Below are 17,670 nucleotides of genomic sequence, written 5' to 3' on the forward strand. Positions count from 1 at the left end.
ACATCATTTTTTAATGACTACCTAATTTCTGTACCCCACACATACAATGATCTGTAAGGTCCCTCAATTGAGCAGTGAATTTCAAACAGATTCAACCACAAAGACCAGGGAGGTTTTCCAATGCCTCGTAAGGAAGGGCACCTAATAGCAGATGGGTAAAAAAAACATTTAGGTATTTCACCATGAGGCCAATGCTGACTTAAAACAGTTCGAGTTTAATGGCTGTGATAGGAGAAATCTGAGATTTGATCAACAACATTGTAGTTGCTCCGCAATATTAACCTAATTGAGTGAAAAGAAGAATATATTAAAATATTCCAAAACATGCATCCTGTTTGCAACAAGGCACTGAAGTAATACTGCAAAACATGTGGCAAAGCAACCAACTTCTTGTACTGAATACAAAGTGTTATGTTTGTGGCTGCATCATGTTTTGGGTATGCTTGTAATCGTTAAGGACAGGGGAGTTTTCCAGGATCAAAAAGAAACGGAATGGAGCAAAGTAGGCAAAATCCTAGAGGAAAATCTAGTTCAGTCTGCTTTCCACCAGACACTTGGTGTCATAGGCGTCGTAAGGGACAGACCAAGGCGCAGCGGGTATAGTGCTCATCTTCCTTCTTTATTTAAAGAGAACACTCAAACAAAATACAGTGGGGGAAAAAAGTATTTGATCCCCTGCTGATTTTGTACGTTTGCCCACTTACAAAGAAATGATCAGCCTATAATTTTAATGGTAGGTTTATATGAACAGTGAGAGACAGAATAACAACAAAAAAATTCAGAAAAAAAACGCATGTCAAAAATGTTATAAAATGATTTCCATTTTAATGAGGGAAATAAGTATTTGACCCCTCTGCAAAACATGACTTAGTACTTGGTGGAAAAACCCTTGTGGGCAATCACAGAGGTCAGACGTTTCTTGTAGTTGGCCACCAGGTTTGCACACATCTCAGGAGGGATTTTGTCCCACTCCTCTTTGCAGATCTTCTCCAAGTCATTAAGGTTTCGAGGCTGACGTTTGGCAACTCAAACCTTCAGCTCCCTCCACAGATTTTCTATGGGATTAAGGTCTGGAGACTGGCTAGGCCACTCCAGGACCTTAATGTGCTTCTTCTTGAGCTACTCCTTTGTTGCCTTGGCCGTGTGTTTTGGGTCATTGTCATGCTGGAATACCCATCCACGACCCATTTTCAATGCCCTGGCTGAGGGAAGGATTTGACAGTACATGGCCCCGTCAAATGATGCGGTGAAGTTGTCCTGTCCCCTTAGCAGAAAAACACCCCCAAAGCATAATGTTTCCACCTCCATGTTTGACGGTGGAGATGGTGTTCTTGGGGTCATAGGCAGCATTCCTCCTCCTCCAAACACGGTGAGTTGAGTTGATGCCAAAGAGCTCCATTTTGGTCTCATCTGACCACAACACTTTCACCAGTTGTCCTCTGAATCATTCAGATGTTCATTGGCAAACTTCAGACGGGCATGTATATGTATTCTTGAGCAGGGGGCCCTTGCGGGCGCTGCAGGATTTCAGTCCTTCGCGGCGTAGTGTGTTACCAATTGTTTTCTTGGTGACAATGGTCCCAGTTGCCTTGAGATCATTGACAAGATCCTCTCGTGTAGTTCTGGGCTGATTCCTCACCGTTCTCATGATCATTGCAACCCCACGAGGTGAGATCTTGCATGGAGCCCCAGGCCGAGGGATATTGACAGTTCTTTTGTGTTTCTTCCATTTGCGAATAATCGCACCAAATGTTGTCACCTTCTCACCAAGCTGCTTGGCGATGGTCTTGTAGCCCATTCCAGCCTTGTGTAGGTCTACAATCTTGTCCCTGACATCCTTGGAGAGCTCTTTGGTCTTGGCCATGGTGGAGAGTTTGGAATCTGATTGATTGATTGCTTCTGTGGACATGTGTCTTTTTTACAGGTAACAAGCTGCGGTTAGGAGCACTCCCTTTAAGAGTGTGCTCCTAATCTCAGCTCGTTACCTGTATAAAATATACCTGGGAGCTAGAAATCTTTCTGATTGAGAGGGGGTCAAATACTTACTTCCCTCATTAAAATGCTAATCAATTTATAACATTTTTGACATGCGTTTTTCTGGATATTTTTGTTGTTATTCTGTCTCTCACTGTTCAAATAAACCTACCATTAAAATTATAGACTGATCCTTTCTTTATCAGTGGGCAAACATACAAAATCAGCAGGGGATCAAATACTTCCCCCCCCCCCCCCACTGTAAACAAACGACGAAACAGTTCTGTAAGGCACACGGCTATACAGAAAACAACCACCAACAAAAACAGAGGAAAAACAGGCTGCCTAAGTATGGCTTCCAATCAGAGACAATGAAAGACACCTGCCTCTGATTGGAAGCCATACCTGGCCACACATAGAAAAATAAACATAGACATAGAAAACTAGAACCAAAATCCCCTTGAACCAAAAAACCCCCAAACACACAAAACAAACACCCCCTACCACGCCCTGACCATACTACAATTACAAATGACCCCTTTACTGGTCAGGACGTGACACTTGGAGATTAATTCACCTTTCAGCAGGATAATAACCTAAAACACAAGGCCAAATCTAAACTGGAGTTGCTTACCAAAAATACAGTGAATGTTCCTGAGTGGCCGAGTTACAGTTTTGACTTAAATCTACTTGAAAATCCATGGCAAGACTTGGAAATGGCTGTCTAGCAATGATCAACAACCAATTTGACAGAGCTTGAGGAATTTTGAAAAGAATAAATGGACAAACATTGCACAATCCAGGTGTGGAAAGCTCTTAGCGACTTACCCAGAAAGACTCACAGCTGTAATAGCTACCAAAGGTGCTTCTACAAAGTATTGACGCAGGGGTGTGAGTACTTATTTAAATTGGATATTTGTGTATTTCATTTACAATAAATTTGCTACATTTCTAAAAACACGTTTTAACTTAGTCATTATTGTGTGTATGAATACTTTCTGAAGGCACTATAGCCTAGGCCTACTCTACGCTCTCTTTTTTGCAAACAGTTATTGAGTTGCATTAATAGCCTAAATTATGACTATCCAATCTACTCATCACATTAGGCATAATAGGCTATCTAACATAACTCTGGAATGCTTCATTCTAAAGGTGCATTTTCATGGTGAGAATTAGCTTCCCAAATGTAAAACTCATGCGCTGCCTATGCCGCCTGCCTACGGCTGATTTGCAATACAAAATTCCTATTTACATTTTTATCTACCTGGGCTGGAAACCCTGATGGCATACTGAGCATACCACAGCTCATAAACATGGATTAAGTCCTTTTTGACATACTAAAGAGAGAAACCAGGCGAAATCCCACTTCAAATGGCTTGATGGTAAAATACCACATTTCAAAGTGTGACATGCTACTGGTGGGGAGAATAGAAATGGTTACCGCACAATTAAGATTATTTCTCACAGGCTACACTCACGCGTGGACTTTTCACAATGTAGACTTTGATATATTTCCAAGAACTCTTAGCGGAAGCTTTAATCTGTCTATTGATAATTCATATTTGGCTATGTACTAGGAAACTGTGGTGAATACTAGAAGCTAGTGATTACCAATGAAAAATACCTATGTAAAGAAAATCAGAGGTGAATGAACACCAATGCAGTTAAAGTATATTGCAAAGTGTGGAATCATTTTGGTTGAGCATTGAAAGTGCTTGAAATTATCATCAACAAAACATGAATGCACTCCCACTAGTGCAGGGGTAGGCAACTAGATTAAGCCACAATTTTTGCCTGAGCAGATGGTCGGGTGCCGAAACATAATTATAAACATTTGTACCCAGCAAATTGACCACAAGTAAGCCCAAAAATATATTGTACTTTAAAATAACATAAAATAACAAACATTTCATACCTTGATTACATTGAGGCACAATCACGTCTCTCTTTTTATTTGTAGTAATATTTGGGAACAGATTTTATGAATAAAAATATTTTTAAACTGAATTCTTGGTGATTTAGTCTTTAAAAATATAAAAATAAATCCTTCCCCAAATTATAGTTTAAAGAGTAAAAAGATATAAACTCAGCAAAAAAAGAAACGTCCTCTCACTGTCAACTGCGTTTATTTTCAGCAAACTTAACATGTGTAAATATTTGTATGAACATAACAAGATTCAACAACCGAGACATAAACGGGAACAAGTTCCAAAGACATGTGACTAACAGAAATGGAATAATGTGTCCCTGAACAAAGGGGGGGTCAAAATCAAAAGTACCAGTCAGTATCTGGTGTGGCCACCAGCTGCATTAAGTACTGCAGTGCAGTCTCCTCCTCATGGACTGCACCAGATTTGCTAGTTCTTGCTGTGAGATGTTACCCTACTCTTCCACCAAGGCAAGTTCCCGGAAATTTCTGGGGGGAATGGCCCTAGCACTCACCCTCCGATCCAACAGGTCCCAGACGAGCTCAATGGGATTGAGATCCGGACTCTTCGCTGGCCATGGCAGAACACTGACATTCCTGTCTTGCAGGAAAACACACACAGAATGAGCAGTCTGGCTGGTGGCATTGTCATGCTGGAGGGTCATGTCAGGATGAGCCTGCAGGAAGGGTACCACATGAGGGAGGAGGATGTCTTCGCTGTAACACACAGCGTTGAGATTGCCTGCAATGACAACAAGCTCAGTCCGATGATGCTGTGACACACCACCCCAGACCATGATGGACCCTCCACCTCCAAATCGATCCCGCTCCAGAGTACAGGCCTCGGTGTAACGCTCATTCCTTCGATGATAAACGCGAATCCGACCAGCATCCCTGGTGGGACAAAACCGCGACTCGTCAGTGAAGAGCACTTTTTGCCAGTCCTGTCTGGTCCAGCGACGGTGGGTTTGTGCCCATAGGCAACGTTGTTGCCGGTGATGTCTGGTGAGGACCTGCCTTACAACAGGCCTACAAGCCCTCAGTCTTACAACCGATCCTGTGCAGGTGTTGTTACACGTGATCTGCCACTGCGAGGACGATCAGCTGTCCGTCCTGTCTCCCTATAGCGCTGTCTCAGGCGTCTCACAGTACGGACATTGCAATTTATTGCCCTGGCCACATCTGCAGTCCTCATGCCTCCTTGCAGCATGCCTAAGGCACGTTCACGCAGATGAGCAAGGACCCTGGGCATCTTTCTTTTGGTGTTTTTCAGATTCAGTAGAAAGGCCTCTTCAGTGTCCTAAGTTTTCATAACTGTGACCTTAATTGCCTACCGTCTGTAAGCTGTTAGTGTCTTAACGACCGTTCCACAGGTGCATGTTCATTAATTGTTTATGGTTCATTGAACAAGCATGGGAAACAGTGTTTAAACCCTTCACAATGAAGATCTGTGAAGTTATTTGGATTTCTACGAATTATCTTTGAAAGACAGGGTCCTGAAAAAGGGACGTTTCTTTTTTTGCTGAGTTTATATACAGTACCAGTCAAAGGTTTGGACACACCTACTCATTCCAGGGATTTTCTTATTTTCACAATTTTCTACATTGTAGAATGATAGCTTCATGAGGTAGTCACATGGAATGCATTTCAATTAACAGGTGTGCCTTGTTAAAAGTTAATTTGTGGAATTGCTTTCCTTTTTAATGCATTTGTGCCAATCAGTTGTATTGTGACAAGGTAGAGGTGGTATACAGAAGATAGCCCTATTTGGTAAAAGACCAAGTCCATATTATGGCAAGAACAGCTCAAATAAGCAAAGACAAATGACAGTCCATCATTACTTTAAGACATGAAGGTCAGTAAATGCGGAAAATGTCAAGAACTTTGAACGTTTCTTCAAGTGCAGTCGCAAAAACCATCAAGCGCTATGATGAAACTGGCTCTCATGAGGACCGCCACAGGAAAGGAAGACCCAGAGTTACCTCTGCTGCAGAGGATAAATTCATTAGAGTTACGAGCCTCAGAAATTGCAGCCCAAATAAATGCTTCACAGAGTTCAAGTAACAGACACATCTCAACATCAACTGTTCAGATGTGACTGCTTGAATCAAGCCTTCATGGTCGAATTGCTGCAAAGAAACCACTACTAGAGGACAACAATAAGAAGAAGAGACTTGCTTGGGCCAAGAAACACAAGCAATGGCCATTAGACTGGTGGAAATCTGTCTTTTGGTCTGATAGTCCAAATTCGAGATTTTTGGTTCCAACCACCATGTCTTTGAGAGTCGCAGAGTAGGGGAACTGGCTCCTGAGTGGCGCAGCGTTCTAATGCACTGCATCTCAGTGCAAGAGGCGTCGTTACAGTCCCTGGTTCGAATTCAGGCTGTATCACATCCCGCTGTGATTGGGAGTCCCATAGGGCGGTGCACAATTGGCCCAGCGTCGTCAGCAAGACAATGCTCCATGTGTAAGGTTCTGGATGTAGCTGGTGCAGAGGAGTCAGGCGCAGGACAGCAGAGATGAGTAACACAATGAACTTTACTCAAAATTTCCAAATACATGAGGTAATACCAAGCCCACAAACATCGGACCGAACTTACAATAAAACAATCACTCACAAAAACCATGGGGAAAACAGAGGGCTAAATAATGAACATGTAATTGGGGAATTGAAACCAGGTGTGTAAAACAAAGACAAAACAAATGGAAAATGAAAAGTGGATCGGCGATGGCTAGAAGGCCGGTGACGTCAACCCCCGAACGCCGCCCGAACAAGAAGAGGGACCGACTTCGGCGGAAGTCGTGACACCATGCCACACAGCCAAGTCAAGCAAGGTGTGGATGGAGGACCACCAGATCAAGACCCTGTCATGGCCAGCCCAATCTCCAGACCTGAACCCCATTGAAAATCTCTAGGAATGTGATCAAGAGAAAGATGGATGGTCACAAGCCATCAAACAAAGCCGAGCTGCTTGAATGTTTGCGCCAGGAGTGGCATAAAGTCACCCAACATCAATGTGAAAGACTGGTGGAGAGCATGCCAAGACGCATGAAAGTTGTGATTGAAAATCAGGGTTATTCCACCAAATATTGATTTATGAACTCTTCCTAAGTTAAAACATTAGTATTGTGTTGTTTAAAAATGAATATGAACTTATTTTCATTGCATTATTCAAGGTCTGACAACACTGCATCTTTTTTGTTATTTTGACCAGTTGTCATTTTCTGCAAATAAATGCTCTAAATGACAATATTTTTATTTGGAATTTGGGAGAAATGTTGTCAGTAGTTTATAGAATAAAACAAACATTTTCATTTTACCCAAACACATACCTATAAATAGTAAAACCAGAGAAACGAATAATTTTGCAGTGGTCTTTACATTTTTTCCAGAGCTGTATATACAGGCAGGCTCACAAGTGATTTATATATATATAGATCTCTTTTTACTCTTAAGACTTTGCGGGACCAAAAAAAATCACTTGCGAGCCCTGCCCTAGTGACTAGTGAAGTTATTCAATCCATTCCACACCAACCCAACACCATTTATCAGAGAAGGGCAGATCTCATGTCCATCCTCCACTGACCCACATGTCCTTTCACACCTCTCCTCTCAGACTGTTCTCTTTACTGAAACAACAGTTAATGCCTCTCCCTGTAAAGCTTACAGTGATGTGTAAGGCATACTGTCTAATTACAGGTACTGTAAAGTGGAGACCAGTGTTTCTGTGTGGATGTTGTTGCGGAAACCATATCCGACAGACTGTAACAGGAGTGTCGTATCAAGCTGATTGGAGAGATTGACTGGTGAAGACAGAGAGGAGAGTGATCTCTAGTACTCTAGTCAGGAGGATCTAGTTACTGTGCTCTTTGTGGCAGTAGACTATGTTACCATGATCAGTCCAGTGGTGATGGGGTCATTGCATCCATGGCACAGCTCTCCGAACTTGGCCCAGTAATCCTTCTTGCAGAAGAGCCGGCCCTCCTTCTCATAGTACCAGTGGGACAGGGAGGCACTGCATTCACAGCATCTGAACAAGGAGAGAGAGAGTAATTTTAAGCACAGCTGACTTCGTAAAACTGGCTAGGTCTTTGAAAACAGTACTGGCCCAGGTTGACGTCTTGTCGGTGCTGAAGAGTAGACAGTGCAGGGTTTGGCCTCCCCCTCCGCACAACATTTAACTGATTGTTGAAAGTTAGTCTTGAAAACTAATTAGCCACCACATCATCCTCGATAACACCTCCTACAGTCGCCACCATTGTCACACACACTACAACAAAAGCATGGGAAAATTAGGCTACTGCTCACTATTGGGTAACTCCACATTTCTGCTCTAATACAATTGAATGGCAGAGGCCTTCTTTACAGCTTCTGAAGGCCTAACCAATGGCTGGCTGACCAAAGAAAAATATATTTTTAACACAAACTGAAGAGATGGAATCAGAAAATCATAAAAATTATTCAAAAGATGAAGTAGAAATGAAAAATAAATTGTATTTAAAAAATATATATACATTTTTATATAGTTCCCCATTATATTTAGCCCATCATGAGGCTAAACCAGATGTGTCTTACTGAAGGTAATGCAACAGATAAGGACATTTAAGTTTCATCACTTTCAGATCCATGACGCGTTAACCACTAAGACTAAAGCAACACTTCCACATACATTAGGTCTTAGACCAAAGTGAGAACACAGACAAACCCAACACTGTGACTAATAAAGGTGTTGAAACAACAAGGATATGATGAATGACACCTTCACATGTCAATGCTGTCCAAACACAACATCCAACTATAACGACATGGTTGTTACTCCAGTGGCTTTTGATCCACACAATTGCAAAGTGATTTTATACGTTGCAAAACCATTTGACTTAGAACAAAACATCTCAGATATATAACCACGTTTATAAACTGGGTGGTTCAAGCCCTGAATGCGTATACCATCGGTACGTCAACACATGTATTTTTACTGCTCGAAATACGTTGGTAACCAGTTTATAATAGCAATAAGGCACCTCAGGGGTTTGTGGTATATGGTCAATATACCATGGCTAAGGGCTGCATCCAGGTACTCTGTGTTGCGTTGTGCATAAGAACAGCCCATAGTCATTGTATATAGGCCATATACGACACCCCCTCGGGCCTTATTACTTAATTATATCATAGACATAAGGGGCTATCTGCATGTGGAGATCTTAAGGAATGGACTTATCGCTGTCAGTAACAGTGGATTAAGAGAGCTGATAGTGAGATATCTCTCTCAAGGAGAGGACAGAGCTGAATGATTGGGTAGTGATGTCAGGCAGATAGAGATCATTGGCTGATAGACAGGCTGAGGACTGAGGAGTGAAGGGGAGAGGAGATGACAACACAGACGACAACACAGTCAATAATCACAGAGACACACACACCAGAGGAGGCTGATGTTAGAAACTATAGGAGGACATACTCATTGTAATGGCTGGAATGGAATGAATGGAAGGGTTCTAAACACAGAAAACACATGGAAACAACGTGTTGACTCCATTCAAGCCATTACAATGAGCACGTCCTCCTATAGCTTCTCCCACCAGCCTCCACTGACAAACACGCGCACACACAGACACGCACGATACTGAACATACCAGATAGATGACACAACATTGATCTAGCTCAGGGTGGTTGTCAGCTTTCCACCTCTCTGCAACCATGAATCAAGATAAAACAAGTTCCAGAGGAAGTAGTTTTGTTGGCTATTCTAAACCACAACAAAACCACTTCAATTTTTTAAAAACCTTTATTTAACTAGGCAAGTCAGTTAAGAACAAATGTTTATTTACAATGACGGCCTATCAGGGAACAGTGGGTTAACTGCCTTGTTCAGGGGCAGAGTGACAGGTTTGTACCTTGTCAGCTCGGGGATTCAGTCCAGCAACCTTTCTGTTACTGGCCCAACGCTCTAACCACTAGGCTACCCGCTTCCCCATTTCTGTTCCAGCTAGGCTCTATGTTGAAATAAGACAAACAAATGACATCAGCTCTCCTTCGCTGAGATCTTGAAATGAGGACAGGAGTTTGAGACTGCTCTGTGCATTACCCTTTTCATAGAAATGAGCTGAGACAAGTTGAGCCTAGCTATAGCCTACTGGGATGATTACTGGCTGGGACCATGCTGTATAGGACAAAGTGATAGTCTGAAAAGGTCATCTGTGTGAGACATCCATGACTAAATGAGTGTCTCCACTCCATCCCAGTGGACCATCGTCCATCAGCCCTCCTAGTCCGTCCTCTGCCAGACAGCCAGGGATCAATAGGAACAGACCTGGGGGAGTCAGGGGGACTTTTGGTCATCAATCCCCATCTGCTGCCTCTCTGCTGGGCTATAGAACATCCAGACCAGAGGCCTAGGAGGGAAAAGGGAATGGGGCAGTGGGGTAAGGGTATGGGGTGTAATATAAACAGATTCAGTTTAGGGGCCTGGGAACTGTTGGGAGGGAGGCCTAGGGAGAGGGAAATGAGGATGAGGACATAGACAGAGGCTGATGGGGGTAAGTGAGTGGAACAGGCTGAGCAGGCACTGGAGGAGAGGGCAGGTCAATTCCAATGGGTTTCAGCAGTTATCAGACTTCTTTAAGTCAAGCCAGGTCACACACATGCATGCGCCCATGCAGAATCACACACGTACACACACTAAACCTCCCTCTTTCTGATATGCACATGTGCTCACATAGTGAACATCTCAGTGTAACGTTAAAGACAGAGCTCCCACTACTACACCCTGATCCTGCTGCATGCAGTATGCTGAGCATGTGGTGTGATGATAGGAGGCAGAAGAACTGGGTCAAGGGTAGCCAGAGGACACAAACACACTACTCTACTTAGTCAGCATTCTTGTCTTCCAGCTACACCTCCCCCTCTGCAGAGTCAAAGTCATACCTGGGCCTGCAATTTACACAGCAGGCATATCAGTCCACACAGGGCTTCAATGCTCTCGAGCTAAATCCAAGCTGAAGTCACCTTATCAGGGAAGGGCATGTAGCGCTGAACTGTACTGTAACAGAATACCATATGACTAAACAGTTAGTTCTCCTAATATAGTTTGATGTTACCCACAGTAGCAGGCAATAGTAGTAGGATTACATGCGAGTGAAAGTGTGAGTGTATGTGTTTGTGAGATACCCTTTGACAGGGTCTGTCTGGAGCGACCTTTGGTGGATTTGTGCCTGTGTGTGTGGTGTGTGTGTGTGTGTGTGTGTGTGTGTGTGTGTGTGTGTGTGTGTGTGTGTGTGTGTGTGTGTGTGTGTGTGTGTGTGTGTGTGTATGTCCATGCCTATGTATGTGTTTGTGTGTGTGTGTGTGTGTGTGTGCACATTCATGCCTGTGTGTATGTGTGTGTGTGTACCATGCATGCCGGTGCGTGTTTGCGTTACAGGGGGCACATAAGAGGATTAACATTTTGAAAGATTCAGAGGGAGACTCTCTAACCCATTGTACCAAATACCCCGCTGGATGACTAAGAGCTTGCCCTGAGTTCAGTACTACTACTTCCTATACCCACACAAAACTGTTGCACTTGTAGTGTACAGTAGCCGATATTGCCGGACAAAGCTGGTGACCCAAAATAATAACTGACAAGAGTAACAACATAACACAAACACTATAGCATGCTACTCACAGTCATGACCCATATATCTACAGGCTGAACATGAATCACTGAACAGGACCAGTGGCCCACCATCCACCACAAAGAAAACACAATGGTAAATATAGACGTGATAATGTGAGATGAGTAATGCAAAATGGTCTGTGGTGAAGACCAGAATGAGATTAAGGGCTGCACGTCAGATACACATAACCAAAATACTCTGAGAGCAAATGCTGATGTTAACCACAGGAATGGTTACAGAGAAAAGGGTTTATTGGATATGATACTGATATGAACAACAAGGCAGACCTCATTCATATGAAATGGTCATGCCTTTTTCTTTCCCACGCAGCACAGAGTAAGCTAAATGCAGGGCTCGCTGAAAGCATTGAGAGAGAAAAGAGATAAGAAAAAAAGAGAACGCATAAGGATAGAGTTAAGCATGAGATGAGAGAGGAGAAAAAAAGAGGTTTAGCTCTGCGGAAAGAGATAGGAGAAGGAAAGGATATGCCGGGACAGGGAGAGGAGGCGCAATGCTTAAATGAGGTAGAGAAAGAGGAAGGTAGAGGCAGGGAGATGAGCTATGCCAAAAGGATGGAAGAAAAGGGATAGATGGGTTTTTACTTGATGTCACGTCCTGACCCTAGTAAGATGTCATTTTCTATAGTAGAGTAGGTCATGGCGTGACAGGGGGTGTTTAGGGTGGTTTGTCTATGTTTTCTATTTCTATGTTTTTGTTCTAGTATTCTATTTCTATGTTGGAGGTTTTTGGGATGATCTCCAATTAGAGGCAGCTGGTTCGCGTTGTCTCTAATTGGAGATCATATTTAAGTTGGGGTTTTTCTATTGTGTTTGTGAGCAGTTGAATTCTGTTTAGTTGTGTTCTGTGTAGACTTCAAGTACCTGACAGAACTGTGTTCTGAGTTTAAATAAACGTTATTATGAGCACTCAACACGCTGCGCCTTGGTCCCCTCTATACGAAGCCCGTTACAGAACTACCCACCACAATTGGATCAAGCAGCGTGCCCGGGCGGAGATGGATACCTGGTCTATGGAGGAGTGGAGTGAAAGGAGAAACTGGACTTGGGGACAGGTATTGGACAGGTATCATAGCCTACCGGGGAAGAACAAGAGGCAGCCCCCAATTTTTTTGAGGGGGGGGCACATGGTTAGTTTGGCGGGGCCAGGCGTGAGACCTGAGCCAACTCCCCGTGCTTATCGTGGTGAGCATGTGCCTGCCTCTCGCACTCTCCCTCGAGTGCGCCTCCATAGCCCAGTACGTCCTGTGCCTGCTCCCCCCTCGCGAGGGTGAGGTGGGAGAGAGGGGGAGGGAGAGAGGGAGGCAGTGAAAGGATGGATGAGCTGAGGGAGGAGTGGAAGGATGGAAAGAGAAATAAACAAAAAGGCAGACAAATGACTATTCCAGAAGTGAACAGACAATAACTAGGAAAGATCCCAGGTTCTGAGATGTCAGACACCCAGCTGCAACTATCTAGGGGCCTAGAAACATCCAAAGAAGGGGGAGAGGAGAGGTGGAGGGAGTCAAAAAATCTGGAAACCCCTCTCTAACCCCTCTATTGCCAAATGGAATCAGCCAAAGTGCCTTGTAATAAAATTCCACTCCACTCTCCTTGACCCCCCCCCCCCCCCAGCATCCATTCACTTTAGATATGCTGTATATATAGAAGAAATATTGATTTTGATGTAAAACACACTGTGTAATCAACATAGTTCACCAAATTCTTTGCCTAGCATTGACTCTATGATCACAGTGATGCTCTTATGTAGAGACATTAGATTCTGAGATTATTTCATTATCTTGATGTTTGTATACTGTAATTATCTTTGAACTGCCTGCTGTGTATCTTATTTACAGGGCCGGTTCTAGCCTTTTGGGGGCCCTAAGTGAGATTTGTCACCTCTCTGCAAAACATTTTAGTGGCCCCTCTCTTGACAGCGGAGAGAAAAAAATAAAAGTACATTTTCTGTAATTTTCCATGTTTTTCCATGGTGGAGAGAAAATATAGCAATTTAATAATAACATTGCAATTCTACTCATTTTGCCATGGGGTGGCAAGACTTTGTATCAGTTTTAAACATCCACAAGAGCTGAAAGACAATGCCCATTCTTACCCATGATGATGCACAACGATTTAAGTCAATAAGTCATCGTTTTAGTCAGAGTATATATTTGGGGTTGAAGTGGGAAATCCGAAGTGGTAACTTAAGAAATTTCCCATGTCATTGATGTGTGTTTCCTCTATGATATGTTGTGCTAATATCAGAAACACCTGCAAAGTCCTTCCTCTTCTTGAGTCGTGACTGAACTGAGCAATGTAATAGGGGTCGCAGCGTAGCTTAGTGGTTGCAAGTTCGAATCCCCGAGCTGACTAACCCACTGTTCCTAGGCTGTCATTGAAAATAAGGATTTGTTCTTAACTGACTTGCCTAGTTAAATAAAGGTAAAATAGATCATCTTTGGCTGAGTCAAACTGCTTTTCACGGTAGATGCCTGAGCCATTGAGCAAATTAAAATAGGGGGTGCAAACTTATGTTTTTGCACCTCCACTTTTTTACCAGCAAATCCTTATAATCCATTGGATAATTTGTCAAGTTTCACAAAAATGTTTTGCTAGTCTGTATAAAAAAAATATATGACTATTTTATAAATGTTAAAATTGTATATAAGATTGAATTTTGTAACCCCCGCTCCCCCCGTCGCCCCAAGGTGAATGGTTTTGCCTACGCTCCACTGCTTTGATTGGTGCAGCTAGAAATCACAAGTGTCTATCCTATAATGAAAAGGCACCCGCAAAATAAAATTCCACAAACTTGTTTATCTATTTTGTGCTGTTGTTACATTTGTATTGGTGTTTCGTTTCGTGTCAGACGCGCTCAGAGTTTTGTTACATATAATTTGCGGCGTGTAGCCTATTATTTCACTTCCCCTAGTTGTGAGAACCATGGCATGAGCACAGGCTGACTTGGCATTGCTTCAGCGCAGTCTAATAGCCTGCCAGCAGTCTACTAAAGGTTGCAATGTGTCTATTACAATGTAGAAAAATGCATCTCTAGTCCAAACCGTTTAATAGTTACATTTACATTTTAGTCATTAAGCAGACGCTCTTATCCAGACGCTCATATGCATACATTTTCATACTTTTTTCGCACTGTTAGGCAGTACAGTTAGGCTATCCATATTACCAAAGCTTCATCTTATTCTTTCTATTTCTATGGCGGCTTCGTGGCCGCAATTTATGGAACATGACAAAACTTTTGAGATAACAATAAATGGCAAAGTCAAAGATACTGGTTCCCCTATCCATCTGTGGCAACGTTTCCCCTAAATGCTAATGACAAATCCAGCTCCAGAACCAGCCATAGCCTAGCCAGCTGGCAAATATTTTGAATACGGTGTACCAACAACAAATAACTTTAGCTAGCTAGATAAGATTAGCATGCTCGCTGTCGACACTGAAAGCTGTCAGTGCCCTCCTTATTGTTATTTCTCCACTCCACCTGGAAATCACCACAACATTCCCACCCCCAATTCATGAATACGTATTAGCAACCTGCGCCATTCTTTGGAGGTGGAACCTAAACGATCATTTCTGTTATAGGACAGGAATTTCCGTTGAAATAAGGGCAAGATTGCCCTCTGGTGGGGGCCTTTAAAGCTAAATTCCCAAATCTACACATTTTGCCATGAGTTATGCCATGTTAATATCATATCTGAATGAGAATGACTAACAAAATCAATTGGGGCCCCCTGGAGATCAGGGCCCCTGGGCACATGCCTTATGTGCACCATCGGTATTCGGCCATGATTACTAGAAGATAAATAGCTGGCTAGACTAACTACCAATCTAAAAATGTACATTGCTGATTGTCAGCTAATTGAGTGACTGACATAACAAGATAAAAACTGCTGATGCGCAAACAAATTTTGAAATTGCACCTGGTGTATTTTACTTGATAATTTTTTTATTCATTTTTTCTTTGTCTTTTTTTCTTTATTACCCTCCAACCTTACCACCCCTCCCCCAAATGGAGAAAACTAGTGAACAATGCATAGGCCTGTATTTCCAGCTTATACATACTATATACATTTTATGGACACAGTCTATTTTACAATAGTTTTATTTTATTTGTTTTTAATTCTTCCTCTACCCTCAACCTCTCCCATATATTTATGATCTCCATCTGGTTTGATTTCTGACAGTGATGAGAGGTGGTCATTTGACCGCAGACCCATTACGGATGCAGGCAATGAGACAGTGATCGCTGAGATCCTGGTTGAAGACAGCAGAGGTGTATTTAGAGGGCAGGTTGGTCAGTAAGCTAAGGACCCTGGGACTAAACACCTCCCTCTGCAACTGGATCCTGGACTTCCTGACGGGCCGCCCCCAGGTGGTAAGGGTAGGTAACAACACATCCGCCATGCTGATCCTCAACACAGGGACTCCTCAGGGGTGCGTACTCAGCCCCATCCTGTACTCCCTGTTCACTCATGACTGCACGGCCAGGCACGACTCCAACACCATCAGTTTGCCGATGACGACAACGACGAGACAGCCTATAGGGAGGAGGTCAGAGACCTGGCTGTGTAGTGCCAGGATAACAACCTCTCCCTCAACGTAATCAAGACAAGGGAGATGATTGTGGACTACAGGAAAGAGTGGACCTAGCACGCCCCCATTCTCATCGACGGGGCTGTTGTGGAGCAGGTCCTTGGTGTCCACATCACCAACAAACTAACATGGTCAAAGCACACCAAGACAGTCGTGAAGAGGGCACGACAAAACCTATTCCCCCTCAGACGACTGAAAAGATTTGGCATGGGTCCTCAGATCTTCAAAAACTTCTACAGCTGCACTAACGAGAGCATCCCGACTGGTTGCATCACTGCCTGGTATGGCAACTGCTTGGCCGCCGACCGCAAGGCACTACAAAGGGTAGTACGTACGGCCTAGTACATCACTGGCGCCAAGCTTCCTGCCATCCAGGACCTCTACACCAGGCGGTGTCAGAGGAAGGCCCTGAAAATTGTTGAAGACTCCAGCCACCCTAGCCATAGACTGTTCTCTCTGCTACTCTCTGTTGTTATCATCTATTCATAGTCACTTTAATAACTCTACCTACATGTACATATTACGTCAACTAACCGGTGCCCCCACACATTGACTCTGTACAGGTACCACCCTGTGTATAGTCTCGCTATTGTTATTTTACTGCTGCTTTTTAATTATTTTTATGTCTTATTCTTACTCATATATTTTTTATTAAATTGCATTGTTGGTTAGGGACTGGTAAGTAAGCATTTCACTGTAAGGTGAAATGTAAGGTGAAGTGCATGTGACTAATACAATTTGATTTGATTATGCCTGGAGCCAGCCCTGTCTATTTACCATGTAAACCACTTGACCCAGATATCTGATCAAGATGAACTGCTGCCAGTGTTTCAAATGGGTATCAAAGCAAAATATTAATGAATATAATAATTGGGTTTGTTTACAATAATAAAATGATGCCAATTTGACCTGTCACTACGGTAGGTCACTCTTTGAGTGTATCCATTCAAAATCATATTTTCCCTAACCCGTAACCCTAACCGTATTCATAACCATAACCCTAAACCTAACTCTAACCCTAGTTGTAACCCTAACCCTAAACCTAACCTCTAAGTTTAAAAGATTATTTGTCCTCGTGGTAAATGTCCCATGAGGGAGAATTTTCAATGTTTTACTATCTTTGTGGGGACATTTCCGGTACCCACAAGGATAGTAACACAAGCCCACCCACAAAAGTTTCAGAATGAGTAGACACACAGATCTCTGTGGTTTCCCCAGTTCTCCAGGGGACAGACACATCTAGCTGGAAAGTTTCCCACACAGAACCACTAACTCCAACACCAACCTGCCATCTCAGCTGTGTACTGTGATGTATTGGTCACCCTCTAAACCAGTACCATAGTCTCTAACTTAACAACCTTAAACTGTGTTTCATGTTTCTTGTATTACTGTTACTGCAGCAGTCAGATCACATAGAATGTGTTGACTCCACTGATAACCCCTCACATCACTGAGTTGAATGGAGTATTGCTGGAGATGACATTTCAATACAAAAATGTATTCATA

General features: G+C 43.0%; 1 protein-coding gene across 2 annotated transcripts in view; it reads right to left on the reverse strand.

Annotated features, from left to right (window-relative positions):
* The window catches only part of LOC106581050 (LIM domain kinase 1), a 109,696-nt gene that overhangs the window by 32,117 nt on the left and 59,909 nt on the right, over positions 1-17,670 (reverse strand). For both annotated transcript variants that reach the window (XM_082966625.1, XM_082966626.1), the window contains one exon: positions 7,794-7,932. In XM_082966625.1, the coding sequence (XP_082822751.1) occupies positions 7,794-7,932 (139 nt within the window). The remainder of the gene's footprint in view (positions 1-7,793; positions 7,933-17,670) is intronic.

This window comes from Salmo salar, chromosome 20 (genome assembly GCF_965601325.2).
Source record: "Salmo salar chromosome 20, fSalSal1, whole genome shotgun sequence".
NCBI classification, from domain to species: Eukaryota; Metazoa; Chordata; class Actinopteri; order Salmoniformes; family Salmonidae; genus Salmo; species Salmo salar.